Source organism: Mytilus edulis, chromosome 9, assembly GCF_963676685.1.
Source record: "Mytilus edulis chromosome 9, xbMytEdul2.2, whole genome shotgun sequence".
NCBI lineage: Eukaryota > Metazoa > Mollusca > Bivalvia > Mytilida > Mytilidae > Mytilus > Mytilus edulis.
The window spans coordinates 63,232,600-63,250,958 of record NC_092352.1 but is presented as its reverse complement, the minus strand read 5'-3'; the positions used below and the strand labels follow the sequence as shown (position 1 = coordinate 63,250,958).

At 32.3% G+C, this 18,359-nt stretch overlaps 1 protein-coding gene across 1 annotated transcript in view; it reads left to right on the top strand.

Annotated features, from left to right (window-relative positions):
- LOC139488785 (DNA-directed RNA polymerase III subunit RPC5-like) overlaps window positions 1-18,359 on the top strand; it is a 47,719-nt gene that overhangs the window by 13,810 nt on the left and 15,550 nt on the right. The window contains exons 5-16 of the mRNA XM_071274693.1: window positions 76-158; window positions 3,511-3,624; window positions 4,152-4,315; window positions 4,636-4,760; window positions 5,271-5,362; window positions 6,084-6,204; window positions 8,246-8,327; window positions 11,972-12,031; window positions 12,566-12,669; window positions 14,663-14,772; window positions 16,631-17,109; window positions 17,690-17,755. Of these exons, the coding sequence (XP_071130794.1) occupies window positions 76-158; window positions 3,511-3,624; window positions 4,152-4,315; window positions 4,636-4,760; window positions 5,271-5,362; window positions 6,084-6,204; window positions 8,246-8,327; window positions 11,972-12,031; window positions 12,566-12,669; window positions 14,663-14,772; window positions 16,631-17,109; window positions 17,690-17,755 (1,600 nt within the window). The remainder of the gene's footprint in view (window positions 1-75; window positions 159-3,510; window positions 3,625-4,151; window positions 4,316-4,635; window positions 4,761-5,270; window positions 5,363-6,083; window positions 6,205-8,245; window positions 8,328-11,971; window positions 12,032-12,565; window positions 12,670-14,662; window positions 14,773-16,630; window positions 17,110-17,689; window positions 17,756-18,359) is intronic.

Genomic DNA, 18,359 nt, shown 5'->3' with positions numbered 1-18,359 from the left:
TTATTACACAAGAAATAAAAATAACCGATACTTACACACAAGTTACAGCTATAGAGAAAGGCCTTTATATTTCAGTGATAAGATGGACAAGCAGATTCTTACCTCAGCTCCTTGTTCAGGTGATATAGGAAGATATGGTGTTGGTGTATTTAAAGATGGTAAGAATATAAAGAACACATTTCAAATTAGCAAATGAGAGGACAAATCTTGTGGCCTATTATTATCATCCAAATTCTTTAAGCTTCTAAAGAAAGTTCTTCAAAAAGTGGAATATTTGCAGGACCTCGATGACACAATATTTCTGTTATGTCATACAAGTGACTTAACAATGGATTTTCAGACTTTTAAGCAAAAAATGGGTTGATTTCAGAAACTTTTGGATAGTATGAGATAGCGCAAGGGTTGCACATATTTTTGCTGTCATTGGCATTGGCATTGAATAGAAAAAGAAATAGAGCACAAAAAGCAATTACTGTGTTACTATCTTTTGGGTGAAGGTTGTTGTCCATGGTATTTCTAGGCATTTATAGATCCAATGTTCACAATTTTGCTAAATTCTCTGTAATTCTGTGGTTGTATAAGTTTTTAGTTCCCTACCGACAAACAAATTAATTTCGAATTTTGTTCCAATGTAACAAATTTTTAACCGGTAGGAGAATATATACATTTTGTATTTCTTCTCACAGAAAGCTTTGCCTTTGATGCAAAAAACTATATAAGGTAAAGAAAAACTGTAAACTTCAAAAATCATGTGAAGACAAATACAAATGAGTCATTATTCAGGAAATTGTCTGGATAATTCTTACAGGGATTAAAAAATCCACTAGCCTGACGCCCGGGACTACAGCATTTAGGCCTTGGGCAACCAAAACTTGTAACCCAATATGCCCGACGGACTAGTAATAAAAATTTCTTGGTGTTTCTAAAAGAGAAAGGGAAAAATCCCCTCATCACTATTCTATCTTAGCCAATCAGATTGGACTACGTCATCCAGGATTCCCAGAATTTGAACTGATTTTGTACAAGTTTAAAATAGAACAAGTAACTCGGGGTGGATCCCGTACTTTCAATATTGATGTATCCGTACAGGGGATATTGTACATTGCTTATGCAACCTGATTGTACCTCCTTCTAAATAATTTATTGCAATATAAATGTGAATCCCTTTTGACAGAAGAAACCTGACTTTTGTCAGATATAAATTTGTAACATGTGCAGATGTTATGGACGCCATTTTGTTTTTGTTTACATACTGTGAAGAAGCCTACAGAACCATGACCTTAACATTAACAGTTGGCAGAAAACTAAAACTTGATGCAATAATATTTCATCAATCATGATTATCTTCATTGATATTCAAATGAATTCGATTTTTAAAGAAATAAAATTTATAACAAATACGATTTCAGTTTAGAGATTGTGCTCAGGTTGTAATCTATTTATAGCCCACAATTAGCTTACCTGTGATAAATGTAAATATGGACATGACTGTACTATGTTTATAAAACATTTATAAAAGGCAAAAACTATGGATGGTGATATTTATTCACATAAATATTTGAGGTCAATTGATTTATTTTAATGAATAGAATTTTAAAACTTAAAAACAAATATGAGCTCAGCATTACATGCTAACCAGCTGATAATTCTTTTACACAAACGTGATGATTTATCTGATAAAAACCATTCCAATCCTTTATATACCCATGTATAGCAATGGTCAAAACTTGTACCATCTCGAGATTTGGTCAACTCATTAATACAGAATATTCACTGAATATTCAATTATAGATTAATTAAGAAATAATTCATGGGGGCTTGAATATATCGTGATTTTACCACGAGTTGTCTCTTTATGAAAAATATTTTACCCTGAGTGATAATATCGTCATAAAGGGACAACCCGTGGTAAAATCACGATATATTCAAGCCCCCATGAATTATTTCGATTCTAATGGGACAAATACGGCAATTCTCTTGGATCAAAGCACTCTAGGTGGAGGACAATAATTTGCTGTTCCCATAAATAAACGCACTATTAAATGGCGTAAAAGAACGGAGCAAACTGAATTAGTGACATGCTTAAACTATTTTCAATAACGTATTTCAATATTTTTTTATGAATTTAAATGATAGTTTACTTAAATATATTACGTGTATAAAAATAATTGGCTTATACAAGATTTTAGCATCGTTTGTTTACGTTTCCTTGTTGTGATGATTTTCGGTTTCACAAGCGTGTATTTTTCTGTAATATGCTTATATTCTTACATCATCTTTCTATGACGTCGGGTACCTCATTCATAAAAAAACATATCCTGTGGGAGTACAATCGGAACAGCCCTGGCAATGTATTCATATTTTACCACGGGTGTGTACTTGTTCCAGACCATATGAGTATTTGGACCGTACGCGTACGGTTCCGGACCGTATACGTATACTCGTACGGTCGGACCGTATGAGTATACACGTATGGTCCAGTACGAGATAACCATTTATCACAATCTTTATTTTTAGTTTTATAAATTCTTATCATTACAATTACTTTTAGATGGATAGAATGAACAATTGAACAATTGACATTAAATATTTGTTTAATTGTATATCTGAATACTATGTTGGTACTCTCGCCCAAGGTGACACTTACTACCACAATTAATGATAAATTTTTTACATTTACATGTTTGCAGTTCGTTCATGTTCCTTTGCATTTGCATTTTTTTGTAAAGTTTCTAATATTCTAAAATTGTCGTCCCACATCATGTTAACTTCCGATATCGTAAATTTTTATGATCATAATTCAATTAATGTATTACTGATCGACATACTAAATACAAGATATTAATAGATTTAATAAGCGTGACTTTTTTATTAGTTAACAAATAAAGCTTTTATTCCAATTACAATTGAACTTTTCCATATTAATTTGAGAGTTAAGTTATGTTGATCTGTACATGAACTTTACATGCATTTGTAACTTATAAACTTAAGCAACTACTTAATGATAATAATCAGACCGTATGCGTACGGTCCGACCGTATGAGTATTTTGAAAAAGTACCAAATACTCGTACGGTCCGGAACATACTCAAAGCGTTTGAAGGATGTCATGTTAGAATTGAATATATCTGCTAATGGGATATTTTTTGCTGACATAAGTTTTGGGTATCCAATTTGCAAAAATCTACTGTACAACAGATAAAAATTGTTAAGTTTATAGAATTCATTGTTATTGCAGCAAACTCTGAATTTGCAAGGCATACTAGCGTTAGCAGGTCAGTTTTGTTGGGCTAGTAGTTCTTCCAACAGGGCTAGTAAAATCCTGCTACCAATTAGCACTGGGCTAGTGAGCTATAACAAAATTTCTTAACCCCTGTCTTTCAGGAGTTATTGCCCTAAAACAAATAATTCCCCAAAATAGCTTATTTCTACCTATATTTTCATGCTAAATGCATTATGGGATTTTTACAGGTGGCGAACTGTAGACATTGATAGATATGTTCTTTTTCAGGTGAGCTACATTTATCACCCCTCCATGCTGTAGTGCAAATGAGGCCATCTTTCAACTACTTAGACAAAGCAGATGACAAAATCAAAACAGAAGCTGCTGCAAGGGAGGCTGAAGGTATTGTACAGTTAAACTTCTAGAATTTCAGAGAAGTTTATGGAAGTATGAATACCAAGAGGGCAATAAAAACAATACATATTGTCACAGAAAGACATAAAAAAAATGGCTAAAAGAGAAGAAAAATCAGTTAAGCAAACATCATGGCTATAACAAATAGTTAAACAACAGTCCACAAGACCATTTCTGGTGGTCACAGAAAGACAACATCATTGCATAAATGAATAGTTTAACAGTAGTCCACAAAACACTTGACAGAAATGAAATATGAAATAACAAAACAATTTCATTGTTTGAGAAATGTATTTTGAAATTGACTTTATGTTAATATGTTTTCCTGTAAGCTTCTTTAGTGACAAATGCTCAAGTTATTAGATACAATTGCCTATTTAAAACACTGATTAACATCATGCATTTTAATATGAGTGTGGTTACATTATACATACATTTGCATATTTGGTAGCATAAGAAAATTTAGTCTTAAAACATTAAATTTAATCACATGACACAAAATATAACAATTTTAGGAGATATGTCTCAGGACGAAGAAGATGAAGCTAAGCCTGTAACAATGAAGTTTGCTCGACAAGAGACAGAGGAGGCCAAAGCAAGGAGAATGAGATCTTATGGATATCTACAGAAAAAAAGAAATGAGGAATCATGGATTCATGTAGAATATCATGGTGTAAATGTGGGTACAAAACAAATTCACCTTATATAGTATTGAAAAGGGGCTGTTAGGAAGCAGTTATATTTAAGTTTGCTTGATGAAGCTTTTTCTCTAAATTCAAATTTTAGAACCTTTTGAAATTAAAACAGAATTGAATTGTAAGTTGCCTGATTCATTTTTCAATTACATGTATGCAACAGAATGGAATTTTGACATTCAAGTTTCATTATGTTTTCAAGGTATTGTAAAAGAAATACATTTGCATGAAAGTAAAAGGAAATGAAAAAGGAAATGCCAACAGATATTTGTTGTGTCTGATTACAGCATCTTCTCTCTTTCAGTCTGATTTAGCAGAAACAGAAAGGTCACAGTTACATGCAAGCAAGGAGGAAGAGGTTTCTGAGTTCTGTGTAAAACCAGATGAGTATTTGAAGATGCTGATGCCACCCTCAAGTGAAACAGAGAGGTAAACTGAGTTAATACCACTGGATGATGATGGAGTGTTATTTCATATGAAGTCCTTTCTGCTGCACATTAATATACAATATATGTACACTGTCAGAAAATACTTAATTTATTATACCCTTACAAACAAAGTTTTTGGGGAGAGAAAAGGGTAGATATAGGAAGAAATGTATCCGTCAATATGCTTTCAGGGTTCATCAAAAGCTATTTATATTATCCATCCTTGATTTTAAGCACCATCCTTGAAATAGTGGTTTTTTTTCAGGTAAATTTCTGTCCCTTTCCGGTGCCAGTTTAAATTCTTGTCCCTGATCCCAGTTGTCCCTCTGTGCAGAACTTACCTGTTTAGAATATACATGAACTATTTGACATTATGGAAACAACCATCAATCAATCAAACACACAATAACGAATCAAGGGAGCAAAAGCACATCAGGTACAGAAGACCAGAACATAGCTACCAAACAATACTACATTATACTGTTTTAAAGGAATGTTATGAATATTTCAGTGAGAAACCAGCCATGCCAAGTAATGTGTTGTCTCTAATACAATTACGTACAATGCCACTTGCAGACCAAGTTAAAACATTACTCACAAATGGTAAGTATACTTGTTTTATTACATAACGTTGCATATTATTAGGTAATCTAGAAAAATATAAGTTAAATCAAATATGAATATTTAAACAAGTTTGTACTGTCTAAATTGTTTAGTTTCTGTACAGCTTCGGACATTTAATTTGTGGAAGTGAAACATAGTAATTCTTCATTCTTTCGTTTTCATTTTCTTTTTCATTTTTGTTTTCAATTTTCATTCAACTTTAAGGTTCAGCATGTGGTTAAACATTTTGTAGAAATCAATATTTTTTCCAACCTGCATTGCATTTTATGAAAATTTTGGACAGAGGCTACAATATTAAGATTCAAATTTAGGAAACATTTTTCTTCTTTGTTTTTATGCCCCATTTGTGGGCATTATGCTTTCTGGTCTGTCCGTTCGTTCGTCTGTCTGTTCTGCTTCAGGTTAAAGATTTTAGTCGAGGTAGTTTTTGATGAAGTTGAAGTCCATTCAACTCGAAACTTAATACACATGTTCCCTATTATATAATATTTCTAATTTTAATGCCAAAATTACAGTTTTTATCCCACTGAACATAGAAAATGATAGTGTGGATGGGGCATCCATGTACTATGGACACATTCTTGTTTTCCATATTTTACTGGTAAATAAACCTAGATTCTTAAAATTATATTTCCTCAATCCACTACCCATATATAGAATAAATGAATCCACATTACCCATACATTATTTTATTTTACAGCCAAAGTAATAACTTTTAGTCAGTTGATAACATTACTTCCTCAGGGAACAGATCCTGGTGCTGCCTTACGATCACTCCATCAAGTAGCCGTACTAGTACAAGGTTGTTGGGTGGTCAAGAGGTGAGTACAACTTCAGATTACAATTTTTGATGCATTTCATTATTACAACCCAAGCAAATAAAGTGCAAAGTAAGGTAGATTGCTAATTTAAAAGTGATTAAATTTTCGAATACTATGCCTAAATAAAGTGCATATCATCCTGCCATAGCAAAGGGGGCATTAAGTTTTACCCTTGTCCATCTGTACGGCCGTACATCCTGAAATAGGTTTCTCTAAAGTTAGTTTACCTCAACCAAATGGTATGTACTTATACACAATGCTTATTACCACAGAACACATAGCTCAAGTATAATATTCGATTTTGTCAATTTTAACTTTCAAGATTTTAAGTTCCTTTAAAAATGGAATAATTTATGATTTTTTCATTTCCATTCTCTCACTCAAGTTTGTTTCAACCAAATGTTTGAAACATATACACAATGCTTATTACTTCAAAACACGGATCAAGTTCGAATTTCATTTTATTCAATTTTAACATTCTAGAGTTATGCCCCTTTTCTAATGGAAAAATTGCTGAATTTTTTTATTTCCATTCTCTAACTTAAGTTTGCCTCAACCAGATGTTATGACACTAGCCGACCATGTAAGAGCTGTCAAGGTTGTTAAAAAATTCTATCGTCGTTATGAAACTTGTACACAATGCTTATAACCACAAAACACAGATCAAGTAGGAATTTTGTAGCATTGCTTTTACAGTTCTTGAGTTATGTCCCTTTATAATGTAATATGCAAGTGGGGGCATCATCTGTGGCCCATCGACACATTCCCCATTTATTTTGAAATATATTAAAAAGGTAAGGGTCACAGAGCTATTTTCTAAGCTAATAGTAGCACAAAATTGCCATTTTTTTAACAATAGATTATACATGGAAAAAAAACCACTTGTCTGTGAATAGAATTCAAAGGAAACCTAAAATAGAACTTTACATAAGATATGAGAAGATAGGACTTTTCATGTGCTTATAGAAAATATAAATACAAATTGGGGTCGCAGGTTCTGTTTTCTTGCTAAAAAACAAAATAGGAAAATTTAGAGCATTTATAAAATCAAATTATCTTGAATTATCTCCCATGATACTAATCTTCAAAACCATGAAATAGCATCTAAAGAAAAGAAAACCATGAAATAGCATCAAAAGAAAAAAAATCAGTTTTGTATTTTAAAGTCATACGAAACCTCAAATTAAAAAAAAATAATGCATATGTTTTTTTATAACTCAATGGATAGTTTTCATTATAAAACTTATGTACATATACTTTTTCTGAAGAAAATTCTTTAATTTATTCATATTTAGAAGGAGTTTACTTTATTTTAATTGCTTCCTTCCAGGAAGCAATTCCCCTGACATATTTTCCGTATGCAAAGTGACCTCAGTGTTACCCATCTCGTAAAAATCCGGTGGTCACAATATGCATGGATGTCCTTAAAATAAACTATTATCTGAATTTACATGTTAAACACGTGCCTAATTTCCATGCTTTTTTGTTGGATTTTTTGTCGATTGTTGACAAACAGGTGACAATCATTAAACCTCGGCTTCAAAACCCGAACTTTAATTACCTGCCATATTTTCACAAAAACACAGATCGATTGGAAAAAAAATTGATGATTAAATGAAATTTACACGAAAAAAATCATAAATTCATGCACAGAAGACTAAGTTTATGATGTTTGTATGCATTGGTTCAAGAATTGGAAGAACATTATTTTTCACCGGTCACTCTTTTCTTATGACTTAAAGGATAAATGAACTCACTTTTCAACTCAACATGACACTTTCACACTGATAGCAGTAATTGCAGGGCAAAACACAGGGTTCCACAGAACTCCTTAGGATTTTAATTATATTTGGAACTGTATTTGTTTTAAGTGCAAATTCTATGTAGGGGGACAGAGAATAAGTTTGAGTGAAAGATATACAAACCAACAAAACTTGTTGTTTATCAATTTGATCTGATAAGTGGAAGTCACACAACCATGCCTTTATGTACTACTTCAATAGATCATTTACAGATATATTTGACTTTTAATATATTACAGTGAAATTCTGTACCCAAAGGAAGCCTGCAGTCCACATAGTGGTGTTTCTGGAGAACATCTGAGTAAGGGAAGAGATTATGTGGTACGTTTTTAGCTCACCTGGCCCAAAGGGCCAAGTGAGCTTTTCTCATCACTTGGCGTCCGGTGTCGTCAGCATAAACTTTTTACATTTTGAACTTCTTCTAGAGAACCACTGAATGGAATAAAACCAAACATTGCATGAATGTTCCTTATGAGGTGCTGACCAACAGGGCTCACGCTACCAGGCGACTTGGGCAAAGAAGTCACCTTCCCGACCGTCACTTCGCTTTCCCCGACCCCCAAAAGCGAAAACAAGTCGCCCTGTTCTTGACGATACTCGCTTTCAGTCGCTTCCGTCATCGGACATAATTTTTCAATTTTTACCAAGTTGATGGAAACATCAATTTTTTATTGATAATTAAAGAAATTCAGACATAAACGATTCATTGTCTTTAGAAAAGAGGTTGAAGCATTGTCTTCGCAATGTGAAGCAGGTTATTTGATAAAAATACAACTTTTTATCACTTCGTGCATTTCCGCAAGTTCTTACTCGAAAACGTACATCAACCTAAATTTCGGCGGCAAAATAAGTTTATTACTTCATTTAACGTGATAAAAGTTGCCTCCAGTAAATGTTTAATCCATTTATTGGATTAAAAACGTTACGTTCCTTTCCAAATAACTTGTCAAACGTCGTTTATTTTTGTAAATTTTCTTGCATTCGTCCGCCATTGACCGATTTCTAAACTACGGATCTAAACCGGACCAGCTATGACCGAAATCCGTACTTTTATAATAATTACTACGGACGCACGGATGGAACAGCTGACAGAAGAATATTGATCCCAAAAGGGAAAATTACGCATTCCACACGCATTAAGAGACTTTTGATTACATATAATTGATTGGTGTATATAATTCCCTATATTTTTTATGGATTGTTTCAAACTATTGATTAAAATTGCTTAACTCTGAGACTATTATACTAATATCAGTATATTATGGCCAAGCTTAATAACTTTTATATTTTTTTATGAGAAACACTGAATTTCATACACAAAATAATTTTTAATTAAATTGTAATTGATATATTATAATTTCTTTACATTTTTAAAAAAAATTTTAGTGCTAGATATTTAGTTGGTAGTTTCTCACAAGAACCTTAGTAAAATTTAAACAACTTTTAATTTAAAATGTTAATTTAATTGTATTTTTTTTACTCAGATATGAATTGAACAATATAAAAAGAACATTATTTACATATGGCCCTTTATACTATTGTAAAATCCAAACATTGTAGCGCACCGCGCGAATGAGCACTTCTCTTTCAAATCTCACCACTTCTCCCTATCAGTTTCAAAAAGAGAAGTCACTTCTCCCTATAATTCTGAAGTAGTGTGAGCCCTGGACCAAGTGTTGTTACTTTGTAGCTGAGCCATCATCCAAAATGGCCGCCAGCGGGGGACTTAGTTTAACATAGGACCCTATGGGAAATGCATACAAATGACTTCTTTTAGAGAACCACTGAATGGAATGAAGCCAAACATAGTTTGAATGTTCCTTATGAGGTGCTGACCAAGTGTTGTTACTTTGTAGCCAATCCATCATCCAAGATGGCCACCATTGGGGGACATAGTTTAACATAGGACCCTATGGGAAATGCATACAAATGACTTATTTTAGAGAACCACTGAATGGAATGAAACCAAACATAGTAAAATTGTTCCTTATGAGGTGCTGACCAAGTGTTGTTACTTTGTAGGTGATCCATCATCCAAGATGGCCGCCAGCGGGGGACTTGGTTTACCATAGGACTTTATTGGAAATACATACAAATGTCTTCTTTTAGAGAACTACTGAATGGAAGGAAACCAAACATAACATGAATGTTCCTAATGAGATGCTTACCAAGTGTTGTTACTTTGTTGCCAATCCAACGTCCAAGATGGCCGCCAGTGGGAGGACTTAGTTTAACATAGGACCCTATGGGAAATACATACAAATTTCTTCTTTTAGAGAACCACTGAATTGAATGAAACCAAACATAGCATGAATGTTCCTTATGAGGGGCTGACCAAGTTTTGTTACTTTGTAGCCGATGCATGTTCCAAGATGGCTGCCAGCGAGTGGCTTAGTTTAACATAGGACCCTATCGGAAATGCATACAAAAGTCTTCTTCTAGAGAACCACTGAATTGAATGAAACCAAACATCGCATAAAGGCTCCTTTCCTAATCAGGTGCTGGCCAAGTGTTGTTACTTTGTTGCCAAATTTTATCTTCTTTTTAATTGATTTCATAAACCCAAATAGAATCAGGTGAGCGATACAGGCTCTTGAGAGCCTCTAGTTTATTTTTGTTAAATAAAAAGCATATTTTACAATCACTTGTAACCAACTGCACTGACTCATGTAATTATTTTGAAAGTAACCCAAAGATTTAATTGAGTTGTAGTCATCTGACCTTCTCTGAACATATTATTTCGACTTAATGAATTTAAATACCTTCATGCACTGTAATGAATCTTCAAGAAAAAGAAATAACATCTAAAGAAAAAGTTTGAATTTTGTTTTTTGTAATTCTATATGTTTTGGCTCTTAATAAAAAAAAATGATAAAAGATAGGTAGAACTGTGCAGTACAAAAATGATCAGCAATAAAAAATCAACTAAAATAGCAGCAACGGTGGAAATGTAAACTATTTGTATAAAGCTTTATATTTCAGAAAATAGAAGACCTAGATGCTGACCTTGACCTCATTTTCATAGTTCATTGGTCAATATTATTTTTTTGTGTTTTGGTCTGTTTTTCATTTACCATAAGCAAAAGATTGACTATTCTTGGTGTATAGGTTAATTGTAAGGTGTACATGTCTGTTTGATAGGATTTATCTGATCTTGACCTCATAGTCATGAATCTTTAAAAAAAAAAGTCTGGTTTATGTGATACTTGCAGTAAAACTGCAAATCTTTAAGACTTTCAACAAAAGATCTATGGTCAGAAAAGCAGGCGACATTTTAGCATGTGAACTTTTGTTTAAATTTCAGATCCCTTTTGACTGATTGGTGCTGAATTCACTCATTTGCCTTAATTTTTATGCCCAAGCAGTAGATTTCATATTCTACATGCTTTTTTCTTTGTTTATACTATCAAATTTTCATAACCTATTTGTTTAAATTAATGACTTAACATTTCATTGCATATAAGAAAATTACCATCACTGGCAGTTAACCAATCAAATGTTCAACCTGTTTAACCTGTTTAACCTGTGTAGAAGCTAAAGTAACCATGTAACCTCAAGTTTTCTAAAATATTCTATAGAAACACCAAATGAAAAGATAATGGTGCTTTGAAACACCCAAGATATATGTTTATTATCTAGAAACTTTTTACTGCAATGAAATGTGGGAATAATTTTTATGATTTGGTGGTATTACACCTGTATACTTAAAATTGATAACATCGGCCAATTTTATATTTTATATATGGCATTAAATAAAGGTAGTTGAGAACTCTTTAGTCTGGATTATTAATCTGGTTGCTAGCCAGTCAATATCAATTCAGAAAAACTATGGTCAATTTAGTGAATCTAAATTCAGGAAAAACTGGTATGAAGATAGGCGAACATCCGAGTACATAGATGTAAAAATCATTGTCAGAGATACTTTGTCTTGTTTGAGAGTTATAAATGAATGATTTATTTTACAGATGTGGAGATTTACTCAGTCAAGAGTGGTTACAAGAAAAGATATAGCATCTGTAGTCAAGGTAAAATAAAATTTCAAAATTACTGATAATGAATAAAAACAAGACATATCTTAACATTTAAGTTTTTAAAGAACAAAATTGTCAAAGAAAAAAAGTTAAGGGATAATTTTTAAGCAAACATTTAGGTCTGAAATTTTTCCCCACGTCAATGTTATTAAATGAATACTGTAAATTCAAAAATTATTAATGTATGCATTCATTATTGGGAAACCTTGTCATCTGAAAAAATGTTAAAACTAATTAAAGCTGTAAATTTTTATTATTCCAGACCTGATGCATGATTTGGCAATAATAAAAAAAAACATAATAATTTCTGAATATTAACTAATCTCTGAATTTGAAAAAAAAAGTATACATATTAATCATACTGTTATGAATGAAACAAAACAAAAACTGATAATTTGTGCATTCAATTATTAATGTTTGGTTATTAGTAGGAGGGAGGGGGGTAGGTTCTTTGGCCATTCTTAATTATATCTTCCCAAATTGTTAGTAGTAATTTTAGTAACTTATATATTACCATTTTGTAATAAGTTGCCAGCAGAAGATGTAAAGGACATACTTGAACAGATGTCGCGTATCAGAGCCAATTGTGGATGGGAATTCTTGTTCCAGTATGATCATGATTTTGTTTCAAGGTTAGACTCTTCTTTATTGCAACAAAACTAATAATGCTTTCCTTCTGGAGATGGGAGCTTTTCAGACAAGTTGACATGTTGGTTTTTTTTGCAAGAATCTGTCCCCTTTCTTCAATTTAATTATTTAGGTTTCAGTATTTGAAACAGGGCTTCCAAAAAATATTTGAGCCAGCTGGACATTTCATATCTGATCCCGATTTTAATCCCTTAAGACTGAGTCACAAAAGGCAATTATGGTAATCAGATGGCCATTCCAATGATTGACATTACATTAAAAAAAAAAAGGATTTTAAACTTTACTTTGATATGATATGAATTTGATGTTCGAATGTTACTGTTAAATTGGCAGTGCATCATTCAAAGTGTGCACATCAGCGTGCTCCTTAGACTTTTTATTTGTGCAAAATGACATTGTCAAAAACTTTACTTTCGTTTTCAACCGGATGTTGACTTGACAATGGTAAAACATGGACCATAAATGGATACGTAAAATCTGTGTACGTTTACAAAGCACGACTCAGAGAATAAGCTCGTTATTTCTTCAACAAAATACTTGAATTGAACGTTAGATACATGTATCAATGATAATTTTAGCATTTTTAAAGAAACGTAAGATGCATTATTAAATTTCCCACCTGTGCACATGTGCACACGTGTTCTAGTTCATACGACGTAGTTCTGACGATTTTTTTTATTTAAAATCTTTTTAAATTTTCATCAAATCATGTTGACAAACTAATTTCTAATAATTTTAATCTTTTGGACTAAATTAATTAGATACAAACGGCTGAAATGTAAGAAAATAATTGTGAATAAACCGATCAATTTATACGATGTCCGGTACTGAACATAGTTCATCTGTCACCTGAACAGGTAGATTTCAGCTGTCCAACTACTAATTAGCCTTGATTAAAATTAGAAAGTATTGAAGTAGGTGTTGTTTTGATAGTAATTCATCATCATGACACATTTATGACCGGAAATGTGTTGATGTTAAAGGCGAAAGGTTAGGTCAGATAGATCCTAAAAGCCTTGAAAACTAAAAAGTATATGACGGTTTCATGCTTTGCCCAGCCAGACTTTTACCGGACATTATACAAATGACCGGAATATATGACCGTTTTGGAAGCCCTGATTTGAAATAGCATGCAATTTTTCATTCACATGGACAATTGAAAGCTTGTAATTATTTTTGTTGAATTGTGGTCATAGCCTTAGAAGGTCTTAGGACAAACATTGCACTATCACATTACAATATCAAACTTAATCATTTGAATCAAAGATTTACACAAGGTATAAAAAGAGAATATCATATGACTTTTTCAATATCACATTCCTATCAACCCAAGACACCAATATAATCCCAAGAGCTGTACTCTAGGGATTATATTGATTGAGGGTTGATACGTTATGTGATATTTAGGAAGCCATATTATATACACTTTATTAAATATATCTCAGGACTCGGGTAGATGTTTTTTTTCAAAGTGACCCCCACGTTACACAGATTAGGGGTTTGATAAAGCTTGACTGATATCAATATCATCACGGATGGCTGATACAGCAAGCTTATTGTTGACCATATTACACATATAATTTATCAGGATATAGACTATTTTTACTATTTAGTATATAATATATACAATAATTGTTTATGTCTCAGTTTTTACATCAGTATAACATCTTTTAAACATCAACTGTATTTTTTTCTCTTAGATATATCTCAACTTTGATGAAGGAGGTCTACTGGGTTGTGTCTGTCCATTTTCTTTTCCATCAGTCCTTTGAAAATTTGTCTCACTTTTCCCAGAATCAGACCAATACCTCATCTTTCATCTTGTTTCCTTTACATCACAAATTCAATAAAACTGTAATTAAGGCAATATTGAAACATGTTCTGCTCACATAAACAGTTTTATATTAGTTTTATATACAACTCTTTGCAACATTTTGAATAGAATTCCTAGAAATGGTATTTTTGGTTATTTTTCAGGAATCCTGAAATAGTACACAGACAAAAAGCCTTCTGGGATTCAAAGTATCAGATTTTATGCAAACAGTTGAAAATTCCAAAGGAACATGAAAAGAAATTTAAAGATAAAGGTAACAGTTATGTAATGAAACAATAATGCTGCCAACTGAACCCTTCTTGTAAACAAGAAGTAAAACAAGTTGTAAACAAAAGATATTGATATGTTAGTTGGCAAAAGGCAAGAAAAATTATTGAGAGTGGCGAAAGAAGTGTCCTAAGAAGAATTTGACCCAGGGGAAACCCTTGTTATATGCTTCAGAGTCAGCACATTTTGAGATGTTGATTTTGTGCTGTAGTGCTATTTTATTTATTTTTAACCGGATTTTTGTGACAAAAATGTCGGTTATTGATTTGGGGATGTACGGCGGGCGGGCGGCAATCAAATGTTGTCTGTGCATTAATTCATTAACCGTTCAACCAAAGCTTTTAAAATTTTAATATGTTATTACTGACAACTATATGAAGGTCAAGTTCAATAATGGCGATTTTTACTTTTACCGTTCAGGAGTTATGGTTCTTGAAAGATTGAAAAATGGAGTTTCCAGTCGTGTCTGTGCATTTATGCATGAACTGTTCTACCAAAGCTTCCCAAATTTTAATATGTTGTTACTAATGACAGAATGTAGGTCAAGTTCAATAATGACAAATTTGATTTTTACTGTTCAGGAGTTATGGTTCTTGAAAGATTGAAAAATGGAGTTTCCAGTCGTGTCCGTGCATTTATGCATGAACTGTTCTACCAAAGCTTCTGAAATTTTAATATGCTGTTACTGATGACAAAATGGAGGTCAAGTTCAATAATGACGATTTTGACTTTTACCGTTCAGGAGTTATGGTTCTTGAAAGATTGAAAAATGGTGTTTCCCGTCTTGTCCGTGCATTTTCTCATGAACCATTCAACCAAAGCTTTTGAAATATTAATATGTTGTGACTGATAACAAAATAGAGGTCAAGTTCAATAATGACGATTTTGACTTTTACCGTTCAGGAGTTATGGTTCTTGAAAGATCGTAAAATGGCTTTTCCATTCAGGTTGTTGCATTTACTCATGAACCATTCAATCTAAGCTTTTCAAATTTTAATATGTTGATACTGATGACAAAATGGAGGTCAAATTTGATATTGACGATTTTCACTTTCACCATTCATCAGTAATGGTTCTTGTGATATTGCCAGGACACAAATAAATGTTATAATTCCGGTTTGCTGTCGATGTGACAGCCTCTTGTTTTAGCTCACCTGGCCCTGGCCAGTGTGACCTTTCCCATCACTTCATGCACATTTTCATCCAGGATCATCTTTCAAACTACTACCCCAAATTTACTTTAACTTGGCCTCTATATTCACTGAAGTATCTTATCAAAAGAAAATGTATCAGATAACGTGGTTGTCATGCTGAGAATAGAAATGGAAAATGCATGTTTTTCTACTATCTTGTAAACCACTAAATATATATAGATAATTTAACTCCAGCAAAAATCTTGAAAATGATATGGTCTACCAACTGTTCATTCTAATCAAAAGATTCAGACGACTTCTTATAGGAGTTTTTTCTTTTTAACTCCTCATGAATCTATTTTTATGCCCCATTTATAGGCATTATGTTTTCTGGTCTGCGTCCGTTTGTTCGACTGTCCCCTTCAGGTTAAAGTTTTTGGTCAAGGTAGTTTTTGATGAATCAACTTGAAACTTAGTACACATGTTCCCTATTATATGATCTTTCTAATTTTAATGCCAAATTAAAGTTTTTAACCCATTGTCTTGGTCCACTGAACATAGAAAATGATAGTGCAGATGGGGCATTCGTGTACTAGGGACACATTCTTATTTATAATATAATTTTGAATAAGATCCAACTATTTTAAAAGACTGTTGATTTGAAAAAATAACATTTTTTATTGCAAAATATATTTCAATCTGCATTTGTAGATTTAGGAATACCTGGTTTGGATAAGCCCACCAGAAGAAGGAGAAATTCCTCTAAGGGATCACCAAGGAGGAAAAGAACATTGAGTGGACGTTCTGTGTCCGATCACAGTGACATTGAACCAGATATCAAAATGGATTCTGAAACTAGTGCAGATGATGATATTCCTCATCATGAACCAATGGAAGTAGCTGAAGTAAATCATGTGACTAATGGATCAAATATTCTGTCATCAACTAATTGTGATAAAACAATTTCTAAGCCAGTGTCTAATAAATTTGATGAAAAGAGGACTGAGTTATTGAATTTTGTGTGTGAAAAACTACAAAGCAGATTTATTCTAGGTATTAATGAATTAAGACGTTTGTTAAATATACGATTGACACAGTGTTCATCTGGATATATATTAAACTGTGAAATTAGTGATCAAATGTTAGAGGAAGCTTTAGATGAATCAGGTAGTCTAAAATTAGAAAATATGGTAAGTATTAAAAAACTTAATTTTTCATTTTTCAAAGGTTCATATGATGTTGATGTATTTAAGTATCGGTTTAAACTTTGGTAAAAGTAGATGAATAATTCAGTAGTAAAAACTAAATGTATCATTTACACTAAAAGAAGTTATTATTGAAAATCTACATTACTGGTATCTCAAAGCAAAATCATACGATATCTTCCATGTTAATCTCCAGTTTGGAGGTCTAAAATAAATTTTAGGATTTTTACGGAATCCATTTTGAAAAATACATGCTTGTCAGAAAATCTCCAGGAGAATGATATAGCAATAAAAGATCATTTGTAGTCTCACATGTCTGTGCAGAAAATTGAGATGTTTTTGCTGTAGAATCTTCAATGATGATCATGATCTAAATTTCAAAGAGACTGTTTCCAAAAACCTTTACATAACTAAGATTATATACCTCTACTGTATAAGTATTATTATTTTTGTTGATTGTTTTAAAAGTATTCCAAAATGTCAATTTTATTGTTTAAAATTTTGTTTGTGTATTGTTTCTTTAAATTTAATGTATGTGTTTTAACTTTTATTTTTCTGATTTTAGTGGCCGCCAGGGACACCAGAAGAATCACTATATGCCTTAACTTTCACAGGTGATAAACTGGACCCAGTAAGTAGAATTATTTTGGAAAAACAGTTACAGACAAAACATTTTACTAAAAAAAAATTAAAAAAATTAAATGTATAACACACAGGCGGAAACCCTGTTAAAATAGAACTAAAGAATGGAAGCTCTTTGTTAGAGAAGGCGATAAATGTTTACTATAGTAACACAAATTTTAAAAAGTTATTAGAAACAAATAAAATGACATTTTTCACAGTACTAAAAAATGAAATATATTGGTCAAGTGAAATTCCTTTCTAAGGGATCACAAAAACAGAGTAGGTGTGTTCGAATAGCAAATTTTTACTAAAAGTACTTGACGACAGGTTTTTAAGTTGGATCTTTAAAATGCATATCTTCCAAAAAACTTCATTTCTTGTGCGTGATAATTAGGTTTTATCATGTTTATAGTCTTCAACCACTAAATATTAAATTCGAATTATTTTGAATGTTTATGAATTTTCGAAAATTGCACCTGACAACCAATCAGACAATAGTTTTAAGTTGACTGAATGCAGATAAGTACAACAACTGATGCTCATTAGCTAGTAGATACATTTGTCTTTAAAAAATACAACTGGTATATAAGGATTGTAATGGTGCTATGTGG